The sequence below is a fragment of the Erythrolamprus reginae genome, chromosome 4 (genome assembly GCF_031021105.1).
Source record: "Erythrolamprus reginae isolate rEryReg1 chromosome 4, rEryReg1.hap1, whole genome shotgun sequence".
Taxonomy (NCBI): domain Eukaryota; kingdom Metazoa; phylum Chordata; class Lepidosauria; order Squamata; family Dipsadidae; genus Erythrolamprus; species Erythrolamprus reginae.
Genome location: NC_091953.1, coordinates 111,509,608 through 111,535,322, shown reverse-complemented (window position 1 = coordinate 111,535,322; position 25,715 = coordinate 111,509,608). Strand labels below are relative to the sequence as shown.

The 25,715-nt window shown below is 38.1% G+C and overlaps 1 protein-coding gene across 1 annotated transcript in view; it reads right to left on the bottom strand.

Annotated features, from left to right (window-relative positions):
• The window catches only part of TM9SF2 (transmembrane 9 superfamily member 2), a 59,647-nt gene extending 33,967 nt beyond the window's left edge, over positions 1–25,680 (bottom strand). Inside the window, exons 1-9 of the mRNA XM_070751221.1 lie at positions 25,452–25,680; positions 21,286–21,353; positions 19,292–19,385; positions 13,675–13,802; positions 10,552–10,681; positions 7,746–7,870; positions 5,959–6,073; positions 2,027–2,106; positions 1,828–1,936 (exon numbers count right to left, since the gene is read on the bottom strand). Coding sequence (XP_070607322.1) covers positions 1,828–1,936; positions 2,027–2,106; positions 5,959–6,073; positions 7,746–7,870; positions 10,552–10,681; positions 13,675–13,802; positions 19,292–19,385; positions 21,286–21,353; positions 25,452–25,577 — 975 coding nt within the window. The 5' untranslated portion in view covers positions 25,578–25,680. The remainder of the gene's footprint in view (positions 1–1,827; positions 1,937–2,026; positions 2,107–5,958; positions 6,074–7,745; positions 7,871–10,551; positions 10,682–13,674; positions 13,803–19,291; positions 19,386–21,285; positions 21,354–25,451) is intronic.
• Positions 25,681–25,715: the final 35 nt, after the last annotated feature.

The window sequence follows — 25,715 nt, the reverse complement described above, 5'->3', positions numbered from 1 at the left end:
AAAGGCAAGGAGGGTGGGGGCAATTCTAATCTCTGGGGGGAGTTGGTTCCAGAGGGTCGGGGCCGCCACAGAGAAGGCTCTTCCTCTGGGTCCCGCCAAGCGACATTGTTTGGTTGACGGGACCCGGAGAAGACCCACTCTGTGGGACCTAACTGGTCGCTGGGATTCGTGCGTCAGAAGGCGGTCCCTGAGATATTCTGGCCCGGTGCCATGAAGGGCTTTATAGGTCATAACCAACACTGATCGGCAACCAATGCAGACTGTGGAGTGTTGGAGTAACATGGGCATATTTGGGAAAGCCCATGATTGCTCTCGCAGCTGCATTCTGCACGATCTGAAGTTTCCGAACACATATTATTTAATAAGCATACTAAAAAAAGGAGATTTTTTCTTCAAATGACTAATTTCATTTTAAAAAATTATATCCATGACAAAAGTAACCAAAAGGGAGAGAAGAAAGATGTTGCCAACTGACACATAAAGTACTGTACTTCAGTGCGTTTTTCACAGCTCAAGGGGATGATAGTACAACAAATAATATATTCTCTATTAATATCTGCTATTAATAAATACTTATTGTCCATGGAACAATTATCCATGGAAACTGAATCACACCATGGAAGAATCTGCATTACTGTTTTTCTTTAAAAATTAAATATGACACAAAATTCTATTACTAAAGTTTACTGTTAAATAAGTGCACATATGCAATTTGAGAAGAGCAATCAATGTATTTGCCTCTATACCACTGAGCTGAGCTAAAATAAAGTTAATTGGACATAGTCCAAATAACTGTGATTGCAAATACATTTATATAAAACGGAGTCTCACTAAGGAAAAAACACTCGTATTATGTTAGAACTATTAATTACAAAGTATTAAATGTATAACATGTGTTATGGCATCGGACCAGAATAACTCCGGAACCGCCTTCTACCGCACGAATCCCAGCGGCCGATAAGGTCCCACAGAGTTGGCCTTCTCTGGGTCCCGTCGACTAAACAATGTCGTTTGGCGGGCCCCGGGGTAAGAGCCTTCTCTGTGGCGGCCCCAGCCCTCTGGAATCAACTCCCCCCAGAGATTAGAACTGCCCCCACCTTCCTTGTCTTTCGCAAATTACTTAAGACTCACCTGTATCGCCAGGCATGGGGGAACTGAGACACCTCCCCCAGGCTTTTTATATTTTATGTTTGGTATGCGTGTGTTGCATGGTTTTTAAATGATGGGGTTTTTAGATGTTTTTTAATATTACATTTGTTCCATTGTAACATTGTTATTATTGTTGTTGTGAGCTTCCCCGAGTCTTCGGAGAGGGGTGGCATACAAATCTAATAAATTATTATTATTATTATTATTATTATTATTATTATTATTATTATTATGCTGTCGTATGTTATCTAATCTATCAGGGTGGTTAACCCTAAAACCCCTTTTTTGCAGCTTTCAGAAAGCACATCACTAAATTTCAACAATAAATAACTGAGAAACAGTAATGTAATTTCCTGGTGTTTGGAGTAGAAAAACAAAAAGCTTTTATTTAAGCTTTACACACCAAAGCAGACACCCATCTCTGAATAAATCTAATCTGATTTAATACTATACTTTGTACTCCAAGTAAGAAAATGTGGTTGCATCCACTTGGATTACTTCATCAAGTCATTGCTTGCCCTTCAACTATGAAAATAAATTAAATACCTAAATATACAATGTGAGACCTTGCTGCTTTTAAGTTTCTCACAAAGAGATGGAAGAAGGGAGGGAGGGAGAGAAGGCAGCTTGGAAGGGAGGAACGAAGGAAGGAATTTTACAAAACAATAACATACTTACTGTAGAATCCATTTGGTTATATCTTGCAATGTCCTTATGCAGAGTTCTTAGCATAATCATAGCTACCATTCCAGAGAGGAAAAGGACAATCACCAGTGAATTCATTATACTGGAAAACAAGGCAAACTGCTATTAGAATCATTCATTTTTATATCGAACTATAAAATGGTTTGAATTATAACATTAAAATAGGCCTTACCTAAACCACTGTATGTGCGTGTGGGACATGGATTCCAAAATGTAATCCCATCTGGATGCCCACCTGATATCTTTATTTTCCTGAAAAAATAAGTTATCCATCTTAAAATTTTAAACATAGGTTTCTGGATTTTGAGAGCACAGAAAATATTGCAAAAAGCAAAAGAGCAAATGAAAATCTTTTTTTTTTTCAGGATTTCAAAACTTTAACTCCTGGTAGGTTTTAATCTTTGTCACTCCCAAAATTCTGTCTGAATTCATGCTGGTCCAGACCATTAAAGACCCATTTTTAAGCAGACCAGCCGCCATGAAAGGTTATATAAGTAAGAGTCAGTATCTTAAATTGTTTCAGAAGTACATTGGAATCAGCATAATTTTCAAAGCAAAGTATAATGTGGATATATCAAGGTGTTTTCTCTCAAAGAGAGAAAAATATTGAGGTTTTATTGTCCTTATTATCACAAAATATGAATAAATAGAATTGATTGTGACTGATTGTGTTTTATAATAATATAATATAATATAATAGTCCTCTCCCCCCTGCTATTTAATATCTACATGAAACCGCTGGGCGAGATCATCCAAGGACATGGGGTGAGGTATCATCAATACGCCGATGATACCCAGTTATACATCTCCACCCCATGCCCAGTCAACGAAGCAGTGGAAGTGATGTGCCGGTGCCTGGAGGCTGTTGGGGCCTGGATGGGTGTCAACAAACTCAAACTCAATCCAGACAAGACGGAGTGGCTGTGGGTCTTGCCTCCCAAGGACAATTCGATCTGTCCATCCATTACCCTGGGGGGGGAATTATTGACCCCCTCAGAGAGGGTCCGCAACTTGGGCGTCCTCCTCGATCCAAAGCTCACATTAGAGAAACATCTTTCAGCTGTGGCGAGGGGGGTGTTTGCCCAGGTTCGCCTAGTGCGCCAGTTGCGGCCCTACTTGGACCAGGAGTCATTGCTCACAGTCACTCATGCCCTCATCACCTCGAGGCTCGACTACTGTAACGCTCTCTAAATGGGGCTACCTTTGAAAAGTGTTCGGAAACTTCAGATCGTGCAGAATGCAGCTGGGAGAGCAATTATGGGCTTCTCTAAGTATGCCCATATCACTCCAACACTCCGCAGTCTGCATTGGTTGCCGATCAGTTTACGGTCACAATTCAAAGTGTTGGTTATGACCTATAAAGCCCTTCATGGCACCGGACCAGAATACCTCCGGGACCGCCTTCTGCTGCACGAATCCCAGCGACCGGTTTGGTCCCACAGAGTTGGCCTTCTCCGGGTCCCGTCGACTAAACAATGTCGTCTGGCGGGACCCAGGGGAAGAGCCTTCTCTGTGGCGGCTCCGACCCTCTGGAACCAACTCCCCCCTGAGATTAGGATTGCCCCCACCCTCCTTGCCTTTCGCAAACTCCTTAAAACCCACCTCTGCCGTCAGGCATCGGGGAACTGAAACATCTCCCCCTTGCCCATGTTGTTTTGGTATTAGATTGATTGTATGCGTGTTTCTTAATATTCTGGGGTTGTTTTTTATGAATTTTTAGCTTAAAATTGTAATTAGATTGGTGGGTATTGGATTTGTTATTATGTATTGTTTTTATCTTGTTGTGAGCCGCCCCGAGTTTTCGGAGAGGGGCGGCATATAAATCCAATAAATCTAATCTAATCTAATAGGAGCTTTAGATGAATTTAGATACCGTAATTGGGGTTTTAGATAAATTGGATCATTGTATTTTATTAGATAATTTTAGACTGTTTTAATTGCTGGATTTCTTATATGTTTTCGTACCGCTTCTGTTGTAAGCTGGCCTGAGTCTGCGGAGAAGGGCGGCATAGAAATTTAAGAAATAAATAAATATAAATGTCACGTTTTTGCTGAATTTGAAAATTAAGGGAGACTAGGATAGATCTATTTCGGCCTTGTTCTGGCCTCATCAGCTAGCCATACCCTCACTGGGACTTGAACTTGCAGCTTTTGCTGTGTGTGTGCGTATGTGTGTGTGTGTGTATAACCTTGTTCGCCCTATAACAAGGACAGAAGCACCAGCCTGAAGATGACGAGTGGGATATCTATATCTATATCTATATCTATATCTATATCTATATCTATATCTATCTATCTATCTATCTATCTATCTATCTATCTATCTATCTATGTGTGTAGATTGTTCTGAGTTCAGGTTTTGCCCCGTGTAATATTTTGCGTGTCTATGCGACGTTTCGGTGAAATCACATTCACCATCATCAGGCTGAAGTTGTAAGCTTTGTGCTGCTGTAAATATAGAATGTTTGCAACTGCCATTTGTTCCTTATAAATAGTGGTGGGGGTGGAGATTTGGTTTGAATGTAGCAAATAGATTGGGTGGCTATGTTTTAATGATTTGATTGGTTGGTGGAATCACATTTAGTTGAAGGATTGACATGGTGATGATTATGATATGTTTTTTGTTTAGGGCTGGTTTCCAAATTTCTGGTAGGCGGGACGTGTCATCACGTTTATTCATACAGAGGGGGTGTTTTTCTATCTCTATGGCTTCCATGATTATTTTCTACATTCAAACCAAATCTCCACCCCCACCACTATTTATAAGGAACAAATGGCAGTTGCAAACTAACTATTTTTACAGCAGCACAAAGCTTACAACTTCAGCCTGATGATGGTGAATGTGATTTCACCGAAACGTCGCATAGACATGCAAAATATTACACGGGGCAAAACCCGAACTCAGAACAATCTATAGGCACGCCAGTACTTTGTGAGCTGCCTTCCCTCTAGAAAGGTTCAAGTTGCAACTGTACCACATATAAAACCCCTCGTGGAATATGTATCGACTACTATTTCAGCCCATCCCATGAGCTTTGATCTGATAGATGTGCTCTGGGCCCCTTGTATCAGACCATTTACTTGGAGAATCCCAGGAAGTGTGACAGTGAGGAATATCCCATCATCATCATCATCATTATTAATTAGATTTGTATGCCGCCCTTCTCCAAAGACTCGGAGTGGCTATGATGTTGATTGTTCTAATCCTGCTGGCCTTTTATATAGTCTGGAAGATCTGGCTTTTCCTCCAGCTAATGAGTCACACTAGATGAGCTTGCTTACAACAGCTAAAAAGTTTGTGCCTCGTATTTTTTCTCTATTGATGTTACATTGCTGGTTGATTTTGATTTTAGTCTAATCTTAGCACCCAGAGTCATAATTTGTGAGTTTGGTGACCACACAAATCAACTACAGGTGGTCCTCGACTTACAATCATTTTTGCCGAACTTCCAGATTCAGCGTTCAGGAGAATGCCAAGAAGCCCCCCAGCTGTTTCAAAAGGTGACAGCCGGGCGGTGGGGCTTCTCGGCAGCCTCCCAAACGCCGGACCTGGAAGTTCGGCAAAAGTTCAGGTTCGGCGTTCGGGTTCAGGAGGATGCTGAGAAGTCCCACTGCCCGGCTGTCAGCTTTGCAAAAGAGCCATGGAGAAGGGCGGCATAAACATTGAATAAATAAATTTCAGTATCTGACACTGTTCCAATCCCACTTAGGAAAAGTGAAAAGAAGTCCCAAATATGACATGGGAAGGTTCAACTCTATTCTATTGATATTATTATTTAGCTTGCTGACTAAATAGATGTAGACTTATAGGGCTGCAAGGGACCTTGGAGGTATTCTAGTCCAACCCCTTGCCTAAGGCAGAAGACCTTATGTCATCCCAGACAAATGATTGTCCAATCTCTTATTGAAAATTTCCAACAATACAGCACCCCCTATAGAGTATAACCATCAAATCACAGCTGATTAGTTTGCCATGCTGTTTGATGCCTTGGATGAATAAACAATTTAATCAGAGTTAACATCTTATTTCACTTAAATATGTTGTGACCACGTACTCATAATCTTCTTTCCCTGCCACAAGAGGAAAGATGTATTTATACCAACCTCAAAACTAATTGAATATGTATAAGCAATTTTGACAGTTCCATCATTAATATTGTTCCTTAAATCCATAGGCAGTCCTGAGCAGTCTGGTTTGTCAATAGTTGTGTGCCTGAAACTAAGGGGGGGGAAAGGAAATTATAGGTGTAATCACAATGTGCATGTTCAATCTTAACCCTGTTTTAACATCAAAGTTCAAAGTAGAATATTTTGTAGTCATAATATTAGAAACCCAATTTATGAAGAGGCAAATTTAATTATATCAACAAAAGAAAGGTAGGAGAGACCATGACTACATAGAAAGTAAGAGACCCAGATGAGATGTCTTGGCCATGGGTTTATATACATTTGCAAAGGGAAAAATGAAACTTCAAACAAGGCTGAAATGTTAAATAAAAATAAAAAAGAATGGATACACTACACAGTCAAAAGTATCATCATTCAAACAGAATGACTGTTACAATGCAAGATTCTATTCAATCCATTGTGGCTACTAGCTCCTAAGAACATTTATTTAAAAGGCATCATACAATATTTAAGGATTTAGCAGAATAAAGATGCAGTCACAGAGTTCACCAATATACAGAGTGCGTTCCAAAAGTAATGCAATTATCTTTTTAAAAAGTAATTTATTGAACCGATTTGCAAAACACTTAAAATTCTTAAAACTACTGTCCTTGGGCCTCTACACATTTTTTCCAGTGACTCGGCCATGACTGGTATGCGACCTGGAAGGCATCTTCGGGGACCTCTCACAAGGTCTTTGTCACGGCTGATTGGATATCTTCTATGGACGAAAAACGTGCCTTGTCACAACGCGCTATGAGTCCGCGAGTTCCTGGCCAAACACAAGGTGGCAACGCTGCCCCACCCCCCCTATAGTCCTGACGTCGCCCCAGCAGACTTCTTTTTGTTCCCAGCCCTGAAAGGAACCCGTTTTTCATCCATAGAAGAGATCCAATCAGCCGTGATGAAGACCTTGCTAGAGGTCCCCGAAGATGCCTTCCAGGGCGCATACCGGTAATTGCAGAGTCGCTGGAAAAAACATGCAGAGGCCCAAGGACAATACTTTGAAGAATTTTAAGTGTTTGTGCAAATCTGTTCAATAAATTACTTAAAAAATAATAATTGCATTACTTTTGGAATGCACCCTGTATACAATATTTTATTTCTACTGTAACAGAGTAATCAAGATGTTGGTTTGAATGGTGGAGTCTCAAGCCCTCATGTAACTAAAGAGGTTTTTATTGTATTGTTGTTTATTCTGTTAATTTTACTGGGGGCTGCCCAGAGCCACTCTGGAGTCAGGGGGTGCCAAATCAGAAAGAAAGGAAGGAAGGAAGGAAGGAAGGAAGGAAGGAAGGAAGGAAGGAAGAAAGGAAGGAAGAAAGAAAGAAAGAAAGAAAGAAAGAAAGAAAGAAAGAAAGAAAGAAAGAAAGAAAGAAAGAAAGAAAGAAAGAAAGAAAGAAAGAAAGGAAGGATTCCCCAAGAGATTTTGGACCAATTACTCACAATCATATCTGTACCTCATAGAACTGTGGTCAAATTAATGGAAGGAGACCCATTAAGTCAACTCAAAGTCTCTGACAAACTTGTGATATAAATGCAAGCAAGATTTTTTGTTTATGCACACTTTTTTTCCTTTGGCTTCAGTTATCTGGCCAAGCTATAACAAGATCCCTGTAGATGGCACATTAAGTTTCCTTAATTTATTTTAATTATCAAAAATCTCATTTACACTATGCACCCCACATAATCTTGCGTTCTTTTACATAAAACTCAATATTTACCTTTTTGGCTCAAGTTTAGCAGCTACGAGTCTCGCCCTTGGTGCTTCATTTTCCACAACATGATACACTATTTTAATATCCACATGGTTGAATATATAGAAAGTATCTGCATCATGGAATTCTGACTAAAGGGGGGGGAAAGTAAATTAGAACATGAATGTTATTTTTAAATTGAAGAAACTAGGCCTGTTCCTGATTATGGGGTCCTACATGCAAACACCACCGTAATGGGCTTCACATCTGTTTCCAGTGAAACCATCACCAAAAGCAAGATTTGAAGTTTTCTTAAGATGACAAACCAAAGAACTACTACCAAATCAGTCTGGGCCTGATTCAGATGTTTGGATTTCTTGCTAAGAATCACTCCTAAGTAGTTTTAGCATTTTTATAATAATTTAATGGACCATTCCTGAGGACTGCTCAACGGAAAGGAAAACTGAGGAACTCTCTACCTTCAGAGGAAGGGAAAACACAAACCCAATGCTTACCACAACTCTTAACACTAAGCTGTAAGTGCTATGGACAAGCCCACTCACATTTTTCCTCCCTTGTTAATAGAGAGGCAGGATTCTGGTTTGGTTCACTTTAATCCCATCTCCATAAATCATGTTAATAAGTCTGATATCCAGGCTGCAGATGATTTGTTAGCTATTATTATTATTATTATTATTATTATTATTATTATTATTATTATTATTATTTCAGTACAACATAGGAAACGAGATCACTATGCTGGATTTCGTATTTCATCACCAGTCGGGCGCTTCCCAAGCACCTAGGACTGCGTGATGTAGCGGCGAATTATGTTTGCCGATCCCAGTAAAGTGGCCTTTTGCAATTGACAGATGGAGATTTTGTCAATTCCGATGGTTTTCAAATGTCCGCTGAGATCCTTTGGTACTGCACCCAGTGTGCCAAGTACCACTGGGACCACTATCACTGACTTATGCCAGAGTCGTTGCGGCTCAATTTTTAGATCTTCGTATTTCACTAATTTCTCTAGCTGCTTCTCCTCAATTCTGCTGTCTCCTGGGATTGCGATGTCGATGATCCATACTTTCTTTTCCTCCACGATCACAATGTCTGGTGTGTTATGCTTCAGAATTCGGTCAGTTTGAAGTCGGAAGTCCCACAGTAGTTTTGCTTGCTCATTTTCGACCACTTTTTCAAGCTTATATGATCCCACCAGTTCTTTGCCACTGGTAAATGGTAGTTCCGGCACAAGTTCCAGTGGATCATCTGTGCCACAGCATCATGTCTATGCTTGTAGTCAGTCTGTGCGATCTTTTTGCAGCAGCTGAATATGTGATTGATTGTTTCATCTGTTTCTTTACAGAGTCTGCACTTTGGATTGTCTGTTGATTTTTCAATTCTGGCTTTGACAGCATTTGTTCTAATGGCCTGTTCTTGTGCCGCCAGTATTATTATTATTATTATTATTATTATTATTATTATTATTATTATTATTAATTAGATTTGTATGCCGCCCCTCTCTGGAGACTCGGAGCGGCTCACAACCATCAGTTAATGGAACCACAAGGGCATAAAATTATTATCGGTATTAAGCGTGTGTTTGATATATGAACTAACTGTATAGTTTACTATTATAATTGAATAAAGTCAAGTAATAGCAATAGCACTTAGACTTATATACCAGTTCGCAGTGCTTTACAGCCCTAAGTGGTTTACAGAGTTAGCATATTTCCCCCAACAGTCTTGTGCTTTCTAATAATAATAATAATAATAATAATAATAATAATAATAATAATAATATTATTATTATTATTATTATTATTATTTATTAGATTTGTATGCCGCCCCTCTCCAAAGACTCGGGGCGGCTCACAACAACTGAACCTTCTAGTTCAGTTTCAGCTCATAAACTGTTCAAGTACTGTTTTCAGTGCTGATTTTTATAGATAAAATAAATTAGAACATAAAATATGTATGTCAATAAGAAAGCCTAGAGCAGTGATGGCAAACTTTTTTCCTCGGGTGCCGAAAGAGCATGTGCGTGCGCTATCGCGCAGGCACAAGTGCCCACACCCATAATTCAATGCCTGGGGAAGGCAAAAACAGTTTCTCCCGCCTCCTGGAGGCCAGAAACGGCCTGTTTCCCAACTTCGGGTGGGCCCAGTAGGCTCACGTTTCACCCTCCCCAGGCTCCTCCCCCATTGCTAGGAATATTTAAAAGTCTTGTTTTTTTGTAGAACAAGGAAATAATTATGGCGCTAAACAAAATTAAGTGTTTGAAAGTAAGTCAAAATAAATTGTAAAAATGAATTATATCTCATGTTTTAAAAGCAAGTTTTCTTTCTCTGCAAACCCAAATTCTCTGAATCATTTTACTTATAAATTTACTGTGGATAAGTGTAAAATACAAAAAATAATTCAACAATTTTTAGTTATACTGTGCAGTCTTAGTAGGCCATAGATAAGTATCAGACTGATTGATATAATTCTAAGCTGACTGACTTGCTGTGATGGGAACTGTCCTTTCAGGACCTTCCTCATCTTGCTCTACTCATCTTTAAGGACTCAAATTAAATCAAAGCACACAAGATGCCTTCTTACATAACAAAAACCAAACTCATGAAATGAAAACCTATATGACTTATATGTTTAAAAGATGTTTCCATTGCTAAGTTTAATGTCAACTGTTTAAATCAAACAGTAACATGTTAATAAAGACTCTGATGAAGCCTTCACTCTGTTAGCGACAAAAATAAGCAACTTAGTCACAGTTCTTTGTGTCAAAATGTAGACAGATTGGCGGGGCTCAAGATAAAACTTTCAAGGAACTTACACTTATAACACAGGCACCCCTGGGATGTCCATCTTTCGTAACATAGCAACCAATGGGAAATCCAGGATTGCAAAATTTCTGATTGTCCTCAACCTCATAACACCATGTTACTGGCATGTTATCCACAATCCTAAAAAAAAATAAAAAAATACTTCAGGAAATGCTTCAGGAAATAACATTAAAGCTAAACAATAAATAGTTAAATATCAATATCAATATCTACCTACCTACCTACCTACCTATCTGTTGTGATTCAGCCTGAGGCTGCTCAGGGACCAGCTGTGTCTCTGCTGGCTCCATGCCCGGAGGAGGATGACAGCGCAGAGGAGGGGGCTGAACAGTCGGACGGGGGAGAGGAGAGTCAGGAATGGGATGAAGGAGAATAGCATGAGAGCCCTGGGGGGGGGGCTCTCCCCAGCCAGTAGCTTGGAGTCATTAGGTGATGACGCACAAGCTGTCATTGACATGAGACAGAGACGTTCAGAGCAACGAAAGGAGCAGTTAAAGAAATATTATCACCATTGAATTAGAAACAGCTGGGTTCGGGTGTGGTCCTCATCAGCAGGGTTTAAAAGGCAGGCAAGGCCTTGAAGCCATGTGGAGTGTTATCAATTGGAGTTGCGGTGACCTGTTTTGATTCTCAACGTCTCTGATCTTGGCTTGTGCCCTAGCAGTCTGGAAGACTTGTGGGAGGCGTCTGTTGGCTATCTACAGCTTCGTCTTGGCAGCAAGAATCTGGTATTGCTTCATGGACTATTCCCTTCGTGTATATATTTGAAGTTCCAGCGTTTTTCCTGTTTGTAAGGACATTTTCTGTTACCTGTGTTTTCCTTGAATTATATAAACTGCCTTTGCCTTTTACCAGTGTGTCTGGCTTCTCTTTTTGGGTTGGTATTGGCTTCTGGAGTGACCCAGACAGAACACTATCTATCTATCTATCTATCTATCTATCTATCTATCTATCTATCTATCTACCTACCTACCTACCTACCTACCTACCTACCTATTTATTTATTTATTTGACTTCTATGCTGCCCACTCCCGAAGGACTCAGGGCGGATTACAAAATAATATAATATAATATAATAAATACAAAAAGTCCAATGTAATGTCTAAAACTAAACCCTGTAATAAAACCCATTTGTATTTAAAAAAAATTAGCCTATGGCCTATCCAAATCCGATAGATCCAACTAAAACTATTAGTTACAAAGATATCTTACACCCAAACGGAGACCTAAAAACTAAACAAGAATTGGAGTCACAAAATTATAAAATTGACTGGTGGACATATACACAAATAAAATCTAGATACAATAAGGACAAACAAACACCAGGCATAGCAATTTCTACTCAAACCATGGACAAGATTTTAACAGGATGTGAGGATAAACAGATAACCAAATTATATCAGATTCTATTAGAACAAGACAAAGGAAAAGAGGTGATTAAAAACCCTATGATAGCCTGGGAGAAAAATATACAAAGAGAAATTCATATAGCAGAATGGGAAAAAACATGGAATGTAATAACTAAAATTTCTTTATCCTCAGCATATAAAGAAAATTATTATAAGCTCCTATACAGATGGTATTTACCGCCGGCAAGATTAGCCAAGATTTACCCAGCACTACAAACATATGCTCGAAGTGTAAAAAAGAAAAAGGCACTTTTTTCCATATGTGGTGGTCCTGTTCTAAAATTCAAAAAATCTGGGAAACCATTCACAATTGGCTCAAGGAAATTACAAAGAAAGAAATAGAATATTCACCTGAGGGCATGCTTCTTGGAATTTGGAAAAGATCATACTCTAAGCAAACACTTTTCTTATTGACACATATAAACACAGCTACTAGAATTGCGATAGCGCAAACATGGAGAAATGAACAGACTCCTAATACAAACTTAATAATAGACAAGATATACTCATGTGCAGAAATGGACGAGATGACAAACTTACTTAAGGGAAATAGAATTAATGAATTTTAAAATATGTGGTGTAATTGGCACGAATGGATTCAGAAGAAATTTCTTGTATAATATCATACAAAACTGCAGTACAAATCGTAAATAACAAATACCTTTTGTATGGTTTTATTCTGTACTTTATTGCATACTATTACTTATAAGACCTAACATAATTAAGAACGATTGTAACAGGTAAAAAAGTTGGACAAGATCTGTAAACTGAACAAACAAAATGTGATATATGTACTTATGAAAACAATAAAAAGAAATTTTAAAAAAAATTAACAGGGATTGGGTGGCTCAGTGGCTAAGACACTGAGCTTGTAAATCAGAAAGGTTGGCAGTTTAGCGGTTTGAATCCCTAGCGATGTGTGACGGAGTAAGCTCATGTTACTTGTCCCAGCTTCTGCCAACCTAGCAGTTTGAAAGCATGTAAAAATGCAAGTAGAAAAATAGGGACCACTTTGATAGGAAGATAACAGCGTTCCATGCGCCTTTGGCATTTAGTCATGCCGGCTGCATGACCTTGGAGAACTGTTCGGATAGCGCTGCTCTTCAGCTTCAAAATGGAGATGAGCACTGTTCCCTAGAGTCAGGAATGATTAACACATATGTGTAAGGGAATCTTTACCTTTATCAATATTTAAATATTTAAAGATCTAAGGCAAAAAATTCACATTGAAAAATATTACAAACTGGACTACACACCAATATCTATAGAAAACATTCCTAACTAGGAAACACCGAGGTGGGTAAGGGGGCTCTCAAACTGAACAATTTGCAGTTTGAGATGAACAAATAATATAAGTTTTATTTATATTGTATTTTTATTGTGAATATATCAAATTGCATATTTTAAATAACTCAGGGGATTAAGCAAATAGAATTTTGAAGCCAAAAAACAATGAAGAATCTTCTGGCTATTTAACAAAAAAAATATACATGAATTTCTGATACATTTACATTATAAAAAAATATTCTTTAGCGTGCCATAAGAGTTGTTTATATAGTGGTCTTTTCCTTTAGTCACAACTGATTGACAGCTGTGTGTCAATCAAAAAGCCATTGCTTCTATTTTAACTACTATTTACAATAAAATAATTTCATTTCTGATAAAATTTCTGATAAACCACATACATTAAAACTGTAAACTCACCAATGATGCTGATAGTTTAACAGCATACTTTTTTTCAGAAACTGTAATTTTTGCTTTTGTTCAGGTTTATTAAGATCATATTCTTTTGTACAAACATGTTTGCAAGTCTCTTTTTGGTTAAAGGTAAACTGTGAAAAATGAAAAATATTCAGGTTATCAAGAATTCCATCTTAAAATCAATAGCAAAGTTAAGACAGAAACTTTATACAAATGTAATCAAGCGATTACACGCTAAAAGCAGTATTACCTCTTCTGTATAAAGTCATATTTTTAATGCAATTGTTAGTTTAAGACAAATAAGGCTGTAGTCTATATTCTATGTCCATTTGTTTCTCTTAAATAAGAATATGAATCTTTCTTGAATCTATACGGAAAAATATTTCCAATTTGGAAGATTCGGCTTACAGTTTTACAGCTAAGTTATACTTTTCTATAGGGTACATTCCTCCAAAAACAGGGGGATAGAATTATAAACACATGACAATAATGAAACCCGAGGAGCATTTTCATACATAGGCATCTCTATTTTGGAAGGGCCCCAATAAGCACCAAATACCCTGTTTCCCCGAAAATAAGTCACCCCCAAAAGTAAGACATAGGAGAGATTTCGTAGAATTGCCTAATATAAGGCATCCCCCAAAAGTAAGAGATAGGAAACGTTTCGTTTCGCAGCATTCCCGAATGGAACATATATAACACTGCTGTCCATAAATTGCATCCCAAAACACTGCATCAATCAGATTTAAAACACAACCAACACCCCTCCAACATGCAGCTGCATGTTTGCATGCGTTTTTGCTGCAGCAGGATACAGGATACAATTCATTGAAAAAAAATAAGACATCCCCTGAAAATAAGACGTAGCACATCTTTGTGAGCAAAAATTAATATAAGAGGCTGTCTTATTTTCGTGGAAACACGGTATCAGTTGACATTTAATGAAATCTGTTGTCCCATCAAGAACAAAGCAGAAATCAGATAATAAAATTGATGTTAAAAACAGAATGTAAATATCAGAATCGATGTAAACAGCAATTCTAGCACAACCTTCCAAATACATTGCATTATGATTCCTATCAGAAGGGCTACTTAAATTGTAATTCACCATATCAAGAAAGCATCAGATTAGGAAAAAATGTACAGTGTTCCCTCGATTTTCGCGGGGGCTGCATTCTGAGACCACCCGCGAAAGTCGAATTTCCGCGAAGTAGATGCGGAAGTAAATACACCATTTTTGGCTATGAACAGCATCACAAGCCTTCCCATAACACTTTAAACCCCTAAATTACCATTTCCCATTCCCTTAACAACCATTTACTCACCATTATTACTGGTACTCACCATTGAATAAGACACTTAGTGATCCTGATATTTATAAACATATTTATTAACAATAATTATTTTTTTGTTATTTATTTGCAAAAATTATTAGTTTGGTGATGACATATGACGTCATTGCATGGGAAAAACCGTGGTATAGGAAAAAAACCACGAAGTATTTTTTAATTAATACTTTTTGAAAAACCGTGGTGTAGGCTATTTGCGAAGTTCGAACCCGCGAAAATCGAGGGAACACTGTACTCAGTAATATAGAGTCTGCAAAATAAAGGCCTAGTTGATCACCTGAATATTATATGGCCAGCCTTAACACAATAATACATCTGCCACATCTGTCAGTACCATTTTAGTGAGAAAGTTTTGCAAAAAGAAGCATTATACCTTAATGAAAATAAACATTATATTTTAACGTAAGCTTCTGCAAATGAAGGTTAATGAAAAGAAAGACCAGGGAGACATGATAGCAGTGTTCCAATATCTCAGGGGTTGCCACAAAGGAGTCAACCTATTCTCCAAAGCACCTGAAGGTAGAACAAGAAGCAATGGGTGGAAACTGAACAAGAAGAGAAGTAACTTAGAACTAAGGAGAAATCTCCTGACAGTTAGAACAATTAATCAGTGGAACAGCTTGCCTCCAGAAGTTGTGAATGCTTCAACACTGGAAGTTTTTAAGATGATTTTTTATTTTATTTATTTATTTTTATTTTATTACTTGGATTTGTATGCCGCCCCTCTCCGAAGACTCGGGGCGGCTCACAACATGTAAAAAGACAAATCATAAGTAATCAACAATTTAAAATTTTAAAGATTTAAAAAACCCCACAAACTAACAGACTCACACACAAGCCTACCATATATAAATTCAACGTGCCCAGGGGGGGGGGGGATGTTTCAATTCCCCCATGCCTGACGGCAAAGGTGGGTTTTAAGAAGTTTACGGAAGGCAGGAAGAGTAGGGGCAGTTCTAATCTCCGGGGGGAGTTGGTTCCAGAGGGCCGGTGCCGCCACAGAGAAGGCTCTTCCCCTGGGGCCCGCCAACCGACATTGCTTAGTTGACGTTAGATAACCATCTGTCTGAAGTAACGTAGGATTTCCTGCCTAAGCAGGGGGTTGGACTAGAAGACCTCCAAGGTCCCTTCCAACTCTGTTGTTGTTGTTTTTGTTGTTATTATTATTATTAATAATTATTATATATAATAATAATATTATAATTATTTATTATTATTATTATTATTATTATTATTATTATTATTATTATTATTATATGTTAAGAGTAGATCATGAGTTTTTTTTCAGAGTACACTCAAACTTTGGTGATGATTTATGTGGCAATTGTGGTCTAAAATTGCACAGTGAAAAAAAACCACATTCTAACATAAACAGATTCAATGTGATAAAATTTGAGGTAGCTGTTGCCTCAAGAATACAAACTACCATTAACCTCCTAGCATTCCTAAATTAATAAATTAGCGCTATGCAGCCAAACAACTTTATTAAGATGGAAATGTGTTATTTTTTTAAAGAAACTCAGCCATTTTAAAACTTGGGCCTTTTCCGCTTTATTGCCTAAAACCCCCTTTCCTCGGATCCGCTTGTGCTGCATGACGCCTTCTGGCTATAATCACAGAAAACAGAGTCCGCCCAGATAAATTATATGTATAAAAAAACAAAAACAGACTGAGTCTGTAGTGGATAGCTCTGGCCCTGCTCCTGCCCCAAGGACTGTGGATGTGGGGAAGACATCCACATGCTGCAGGCCTGTTTTGCCCCTGGTGGAATCTGATGATGAAGTCTCCTCTGACCAAGAAGACAAGAGTGACAGGGAGGAGAGTGTGGCAGACAGCTCAGAAGAAGATCAATTATCTAGCTCCTCCTTGGATTCAGAACAAGAGTTAATGATACAGCCACGCATGCGGAGAGCGATGCATAGGCAACAACAACTGAGAGATTATTATCAAAGAAAATGAGGCCATCTGTGGTTGGGTGGGGCTGTGGTAATTAGTGAGGCTGCTATAAATAGCAGCCTGTGGGTTTGGCCATTGTGGAGGATTATCTGATCGTTGTGTTTTGTGACTGCTTTACTGACTTTGACTTTTTGTGTGCTGATTTTCCCCCGCTTTGAAACTAAAACCAGAGCAAAGTGTGTTTCACTTTGTGAAAGAAGAAGGACTGTGAATTGCCTCATAGCTGCAAGCTAAGTATCACAGAACTGATAAGGGACTGGTACCAATTACCAGTCTATTTGGTGACGAGTGCTTTGCCATACCAAAAGAGGGCTTGGTTTAAGTGAATTTTCATTATAAAGAACATTGTTTTGAATTTTAAAACGTGTGTGTGTCTGAACTTTGTACCTGTGAATTTTTGGGAGGATTCTACCAGAGAGCCCGACAGAACAGAGTCAGGCAATAAACCAGGGATCTTCAAACTTGACAACTTTAAGACTTATAGATGTCAACTCCCAGAATTCTCCAGCCAGCTATTCTGGGAGTTGAAGTCCACAAGTCTTAAAGTTGCCAAGTTTGGGAACCCCTGTAATAAACAGTACCAGGGCTGACCAAAGGCATACAATAATCTAATAAGACAAGTGACGACTGATGGAAATGGATTCAGCAGCATAGCTATAGTCGTGTGAAAAAATATAACCCCACTGGGGAAGAAACCTAAACTGCCACACACATTTACAGCAGCTCTGCTCAGTTTAATTATATAATTACCGTAGTTTTTAGTACTTTTACTGGACTTGTTTTTTTACTTAACTAACTTCTTTGGATGAGACAATAGTGAAGATAACAGATTTTGCCTAGAATTGATCGCTTTGGGGAAAAGAAAAAAAATGCAGTGGTGTTAGCCCGGGACATCTCCCTCCTTTGAAGTCTGCAAAACAGCCAAGAATTGAGGAGCACTTTGCAGGAAAGAGAACTGTAAGTAAAATAAATCCAATCCACCCCTACCCTCTAATAAATTTGAAGCACTAGAATGAGACCATCAAACAGATCTAGCAAAACAATAACTATTAGATCTTTCCTCATTTCTTGGGGAAGAGAAAAATGATAGCTTCACAAGTAACCAACCCAGGTACCTGCTTTAGGAGAGCTGGAACAAAGTCCAAAGATAATAAAAAAAAATCAGAGAGAGAAATGTACGGAGGGAAAATTCAACAGAGTTTATGGCAAAACACAGCACAAACTATTATCTCAACAGTTGAGTAGCTTACAGCCATAAAACATGAATTGGGACATTGAAAAGAGATACAGTGATACCTTGTCTTACAAACTTAATTGGTTTCAGGACGAGGTTCATAAGGTGAAAAGTCTGTAAGACGAAACAATGTTTCCCATAGGAATCAATGGAAAAGCGATTAATGCGTGCAAGCCCAAAATTCACCCCTTTTGCCAGCCGAAGTGCCCGTTTTCGCACTGGTGGGATTCCCCTGAGGCTCCCCTCCATGGGAAACCCCACCTCCGGACTTTTGCGTTTTAGCGATGCTGCAGGAGAATCTCAGCAGGGGAATCCCACCAGCGCAAAAACGGGCGCTTCGACTGGCAACGGAAGTCCAGAGGCGGGGTATCCCAGCGGCGGCGGCGGGTTCGTAAGGTGAAAATAGTTCGGAAGAAGAGGCAAAAAAATCTTATACCCCAGGTTCTTATCTCAAAAAGTTCGTATGACGAGGGGTTCGTAAGATGAGGTGTCACTGTATACTGTATCTCCAATGAAAACATACAGATATTTGATCTTCACTTCAACAATATTGATAGATCAAAGGGATATAACAAATATAATGCATCGCTTATATTATGTAGCTGTTTCACCTACAAATGGTGAAGTTTTCAACTGCCAACTTGCCTAGACTAGGCAACTTCAATCTTAGAGGAGATGCTGAAACAAGTCTTTAAGAACCCAGAATTTCATCATGTGACCCACGCGTAGTTCTCGCCATGAGTCAAAATGGATGAATCTATCAGCAAGTCTGGCTAAATGCTTTCAGATTGTCTGTCTACCATTTGCCAGGATGTCAAGCTAGTAGGATATGAGAAGCTGTATGCCATTTTAATTTTAATGCAATATTGCATTATGCAAGGAATTGCACTGTGAGAAATGGAAAATGAGACTATATAATCAACCAAATTAGAATGTTTTCATTGATCCTAGCAGAAGCAAGTAATAAATAAATAAAAATAAAATCAATCAATCAATTCATCTCAAGTTTTCATCTTGCTGAGCTTCATGCTTTCTGTTTTGCAATTTTACATTTGTTCAGTTGTCCAAATGAGGATTATACCTTGTAGGGAGAAGGTTCAATCCTTTCACCAAATAATACTTGACCAAGGTTTTCAGAAGGTCGTTTTCCTCCTTCTGCTTGGCAAAAATCGAATCTATGGAACAAAGCAGATTTATAAAATTCTAACATCTCAGTGGGGATTAAAATTATTTATTTGAACAGACCTCTATAATCACTTTGTACCAAAGGTCCAGTAATTTTCGTAAAATAATTTTAAATAGCTTATAAATTTTCAGAAATTAACACTTTCAATCGTATTTTGGATATGTTTTATTATATTATTTTAATATATCTCACTAACAAGAATTGGTCAGAAAATTAATCTTTCATTTTAGTCAACAAGCCAAGTAAAACAGAGACAGTCAAGCAAAAAAGATATAACATAAAACAGAAAGTATCATCTTAGATGACATCCTATAGACCAGTGTTTTTCAACCAGTGTGCCGTGGCACACAAGTGTGCCGCGAGACATGGTCAGGTGTGCCGCGAAGCTCAGAGAGAAAGAAAGCAAGAGAGAGAGAAAGCAAGAGAGAAAAAAAGCAAGAGAGAGAGAAAGCAAGAGAGAAAGAAAGCAAGAGAAAGAGAGAAAGAAAGCAAGAGAGAGAGAGAGAGAAAGAAAGCAAGAGAGAGAGAACAAGAGAAAGAAAGAGAGAAAGAGAGAGAGAGAGAGCAAGAGAAAGAAAGAAAGAGAGAGAGAGAAAGAGAGAGAGGGAAGGAGAGAGAAAGACATAGAGGGAGGTAGGGAGGCAGAGAGAGCAAAAAAGAGAGGAAGGAAAGAAGAGAAAGAAAGAGGGATGGAGAGAGAGAGAAAGAGGAAGGGAGACAAAGAGTGAAGGGGAGGAAGAGAGAGAGAGAGAATTTTTTTGTCCAAACTTTTTTTAGCTGCCCCCCACCCCTGCTCAATGTGCCCCAGGGTTTTGTAAATGTAAAAAATGTGCCGCAGCTCAAAAAAGGTTGAAAATCACTGCTATAGACGAATATATGATTCATGTATATTAATATTTTAACATTTAACACCAAAGCTGATATCGTAAAGCTAAAAACGTATCATTTAAAACTATACGGTAACAAAAGCTAAAAAATGGAATTTGAGAAAATATACTGATGTCACCAAACTTCTGAATTTAAAACTACAGTATTGCCTATGGGCAAGGAGGAAGTGTAAACTTTCTAGCTCCTATGCATATAGCAATAGAATTATTTGTCATCCATTTGTTTATGTCTTTCAGTCCATGAATGACACCGGTCAGGGAATGTCAGTTTCTACTTTATTTTGGTGGTCATATAACAAAACATGGCAACATTCAAAGAAACAAGAGTTCAACTAGTCAACTAATGCAACATTATCAAACGCCATGGCATCTCACATAATACTAAATGACAACCTTTGATCAAAAAATACTAAGACAAAAGGAAAAACGTTTTAAGCTTTTTAAAAGTAAAAATAACCCGAAATATTATGTGTCATATCTTATCAGATCTGCATTCTTGTGTAAGATCTCATAATTAATTATTCCATCTTTAATGTTTAAAATGTATGCTTTGGAAAAGGGCATATTTTATATTTTCCAATAGAATTGTATTTGTGCATTAAGATGTACAGAAAACTAATAAATACTGATTTTTAAAATGAATTAGTTTAGCAATGTGAACATTTTTAGTTATGAGATTCTAAAATACAGTAACCTTTATTAGATATACATTATGGCCACATCTATACTATGGAACAAAATGTTGTCCCAAGTTTGTTTAGAATAGTAGAGATAAATTATAAAATTAATTTCTACAACTGAGCAAATGAATACAATGCTGTCCTAAGGAGAAATGCTTAGAATAGGACTTGCAAGCCAAATATTGCACCAAGCAGCTAATTCAAATGGCAAAAGTAATTTTCCACCGTGGCTGATTCCTTTTTTTTAGCTTAGTAAAGCATTCATAAAGAACTAGTAGTTCAATGTTACAAACCAAATTCGGATAAGATTTCATATACTTACACAGTATATTCGTAAGGAAGGACTGATTCCACAGAATCCAGTCTATTCACAAATAGTTCTATCACAGACTGCAAACAGCAAGAAAACATTATTAGAGATAATTAAATTAGGCCACATTGATTTTCTTAGCTATAGAGTATAGACAATGTAATTAAAGTACACTGCTCAAAAAAATAAAGGGAACACTTAAACAACACAATATAAATCCAAGTAAATCAAACTTCTGTGAAATCAAACTGTCCACTTAGGAAGCAACACTGATTGACAATCAATTTCACATGCTGTTGTGCACATTCAACTTTGTACAGAACAAAGAATTCAATGAGAATATTTCATTCATTCAGATCTAGGATGTGTTATTTGAGTGTTCCCCTTATTTATTTGAGCAGTATAATTTGAATATAATACTTTATTTAGAACAACTAAAATCTAAAGTAAATGTGCTTTTATTGAATTCTATTTTCCAGCAGCAAATTGATCTAATTAGTAATTGATCTAATTAGTAATAGGTGTTTCTTGCTCTCTTTAGAAAAACAATGTTTCCTACATCTGATATATGTAGATGCTGACAGCTCCTAAAACAGATCAGGAAGTTGGGACAGAAGGTTACAACTTTCAATTCATGTAGCCCAGGGGTCCCCAAACTTTTTACACAGGGGGCCAGTTCACTGTCTCTCTGACTGTTGGAGGGCCGGACTATAAAAAAAACCTATGAACAAATCCCTATGCACACTGCACAAATCTTATTTAAAGTAAAAAACAAAATGGGAACAAATACAATATTTAAAATAAAGAAGTAATTAAATAATTAAGTAATAAAGTAATTTATACTTCTTTATTAACAAGTAAATTTAAACTTAAATCAACAAACTCCCTCCATTTCTCCTTCCTTCCTTCCCTCCCTCCCTCCTCTCCATTTCTCTCTTCCCTCTCTCTTTTCTTCCTTCTCTCTCATTTGTTTCATTTTCCTCTCCCTTGTTTTCTCTCCATCATTTTCTCATTTTTCTCTTTTCTCTCTCTCTCTCACTCTTTCCATCTATCCCCCTTTCTCTCTTCCTCCCTATCTCTCCCTCTTTCTCTGTCTCTTTCTTTCTCTGTCCCTCTCTCTCTTTCTCTCTCTTTCTTTCTTTCACTCATTCTCTTTCTCTCTCCCTCTTTGTATCTCTCCCTCTCTCTCTCTCTCCCTCTCTCTCTATTTCGCTCCTATCCTCCCCGCCCCTTGCCTCTGTACCGCCTCCTCGCTCAGCAGCAGACCGCGGTGAGTTGACAGGAGATTCGGGAGCTTATTATATCTATTGATAAAATCTTGTGGGCTGCTGCGGGCCGGATAAATATGCCTCAGCGGGCCGCATCCGGCCCCCGGGCCGTAGTTTGGGGACCACTGATGTAGCCCATGGGAAGAAATGTAATAGGACTGATTCTTTAAGCAACAGAGAAAAATACCTTTTTAATGTATTAGTTTAAATGCCATATAGCATTACGGGAACAATATTTTATCAATAGAAGTTTAAATTAGCCAGCTGGATGACTTGGGTAAGTTATTATCTTACAGCCCCAACCAATTCGCAGGCAGGGTTTGTTGTTGTGAGAGAAACAGGAGGAAGAAGGTATGTGGATAACTTCACTGCCTTGAGTTGTTTGAAACAAATAATAAAAGTCAGGATTCAAATAAACAAATAAATGTAACTGAGTTGAAATTACTAGTTGAATAGATAGTATAAAATGAATTTCCAAACATGGAAAACACAAATAATTAAAAATAATTAATTAATATGGTGTATGATTGTAGTTTTGCCAATCAGTTTAATTTACTTTAGCTTTATTGGATTTGTATGTTGCCCCTCTTTGAGGACTCCAGGAGACTTACAACATCTGAAATCAAAATCCAATTAATTAAAATTAAGACTTACATCTAAAAACTAAAAAACTAATTAAAATTCACACATATCCAGTCAATCAACAAACCCACTATACATTAATCGGTCAGTGGGTAGAATCTAATAACCCTAAACCTGGCGGCATAAGTGAGAATTTAAATTTTCCATCAGATCAAAGATCCATTAATTTTCCCAATCTGATAGTTGCCTTCCAAATAGCTCTATGCAAAAAGATAAAACACAAATTCAATAGGTATCTTATTCCCACTCCTTAGCATACTGGCCTTGAATATGATTATAATGACAGATGTTACCTGACAGATATCTATTTCCAGAGTTCTAAGCGATCTTTTATAAAGGCACAAAAAACGGAATCATAATCAATGTTTACAATTATTTATTATATTGATTATCCACTGTATACAAAAGTGATTTCGTTTAGCTGCATTCTGGATAGGATAATTAATGGATAGATTTATATTTATTTATTTAGGACTGTCAAAATAGTACAATTGCCACAGAGGAAGGTGAGAAAAATGCCACTTTGAGAATGATATTTCTTTCCTAAAGTAATTTAACTTAAGTTACCTTTAATTAATTGAAATTTAATTCATTTATTGCACATGCCATGAAGTCAAACACATGATTCACCAAGAGCTAAGCCATAAATCATACTTTGAAAAGTAGTGGCTGGATTCACATATCATGGTGATATATAAAATATATAAAATACAGTACATCTCTAGGAACAGAAATAAAAACTGGACTAATTAAGATGCTTTTCCTCTTCTCAAATCATGCAAATAAATTTTCCATTCATTTAGAAGGCTACAGCAGGAACTTAAAAATTATTTAACTAAATAAATAGCGGTTACAGAATGTGCTAAGCGTGGCTCCACTAACCATTTATTAAATATCTATAGCTAGATGGGTTTGCACCTAATTCTAAGCCATAATTAAGGTTTATTAATTGTCAATAGCAAATTTCCATGAATCTTCAATGTCATAGAGCCATTTGGTGATTCAAGCAGCAGGACCTCAATGAAATTGGTTCAGAAAAAAAACCTCATTGGTGGATCAATTCTGAAGATAGTGACAAGTGCCAGTCACAGATGAGATCAGAGAATGGGAGAGCCACAATAAGTTGAGCATCACCCTAAAATCAAAACCCAGATTTATTTATTTATTTTAAAACCCATTGGTCCATTCAAATTGGAAAGGCAGTGGGATGGCTACTTCTGTATGTTCAGCTTCATGTTGGCAAAATATGAATTTAGACTGGATCATAAAACTTTAAAAAATAATTGTTTAAAACTTCCTCTTCAGCTGTTTGAATTCTAAAAGAACATTAGGCACTTGAGAAAAGTGGCCAAGGTCAGGAAGATCAACCAACCAAACCAGAAGCAGCAAATGTCCAAAAAAATCACACTTTAGTGTTGCGGCCCAAGAAAATAAAGCGTCAATCAATTTCACATGCTGTTGCGCACATTCAACTTTGTACAGAACAAAGTATTCAATGGGAATATTTCATTTCTTCGGATCTAGGATATGTTATCTGAGTATTACCTTTATTTTTTGAGCAGTATATCTTTTCTTTTATGTGCCCTGAGAGCATATACACCAAAGACAAATTCCTTGTGTGTCCAATCACACCTGGCCAATAAAGAATTACACTGAGAGCATATGCACCAAAGACAAATTCCTTGTGTGTTCAATCACACTTGGCCAATAAAGAATTCAATTCAATTCTATCTTTTCTTTTATGTACACTGAGAGCATATGCACCAAATAAAAATTCCTTGTGTATCACACCTGGCCAATAAAGAATATTCTATTCTATTCTATCTTTTCTTTTATGTATACTGACAGCACATGCAACAAAGACAAATTCCTTGTGTGTCCAATCACACTTGGCGGATAAAGAATCCCCCCCCAAAAAAATAACCCCATGAGTCAGACTACAAAGCCCTTGAGCAGGGGTCCCCAAACTTGACAACTTTAAAGACCTGTGGACTTCCACCGCCAGAATTCTCCAGCCAGTTATGCTGGCTGGACAATTCTGGGAGTTGAAGTCCACACGTCTTAAAGTTGCTAAGTTGGAAGATCTCTGCCCTTGAGGATCCTGGCCAAGGAAGGCAGCCCACCAGCCCTTCCATGATCACCAGCAATCGCCTCTCCCAAAAGGCAGAGAAGTTGGGCAGGAGAGCTCGCCCGTCCCGATCCTCCAGCCAGCTCAGCCCCGTCCCGACCCTTTCCCACGCAAGGGACCCTCCTCCTCAGCCAACAGACCTTGCACTCCTTGTCCGACTTCTCGCAGAAGTTAACGGGAGCCAAGCCGGGCAGGTAAAAAGGTGAGGAGAAGGGCGGAAGAATCGCTTGGAATGCGCAAAAGAGCAATAGCCGCGCGACGGCCATGGCGACCCAAGACGGAGGGGAAGCCAAAAGCAAAACGACCCCGCAACAGTCCCAGCCGTTACTTCCGGCTTCGGCAGACACGTCAGCCGGCGTTCGCGGGAAGTGCGGGAAGCGTCATTTCCGTTTAGCCTTAGCGGG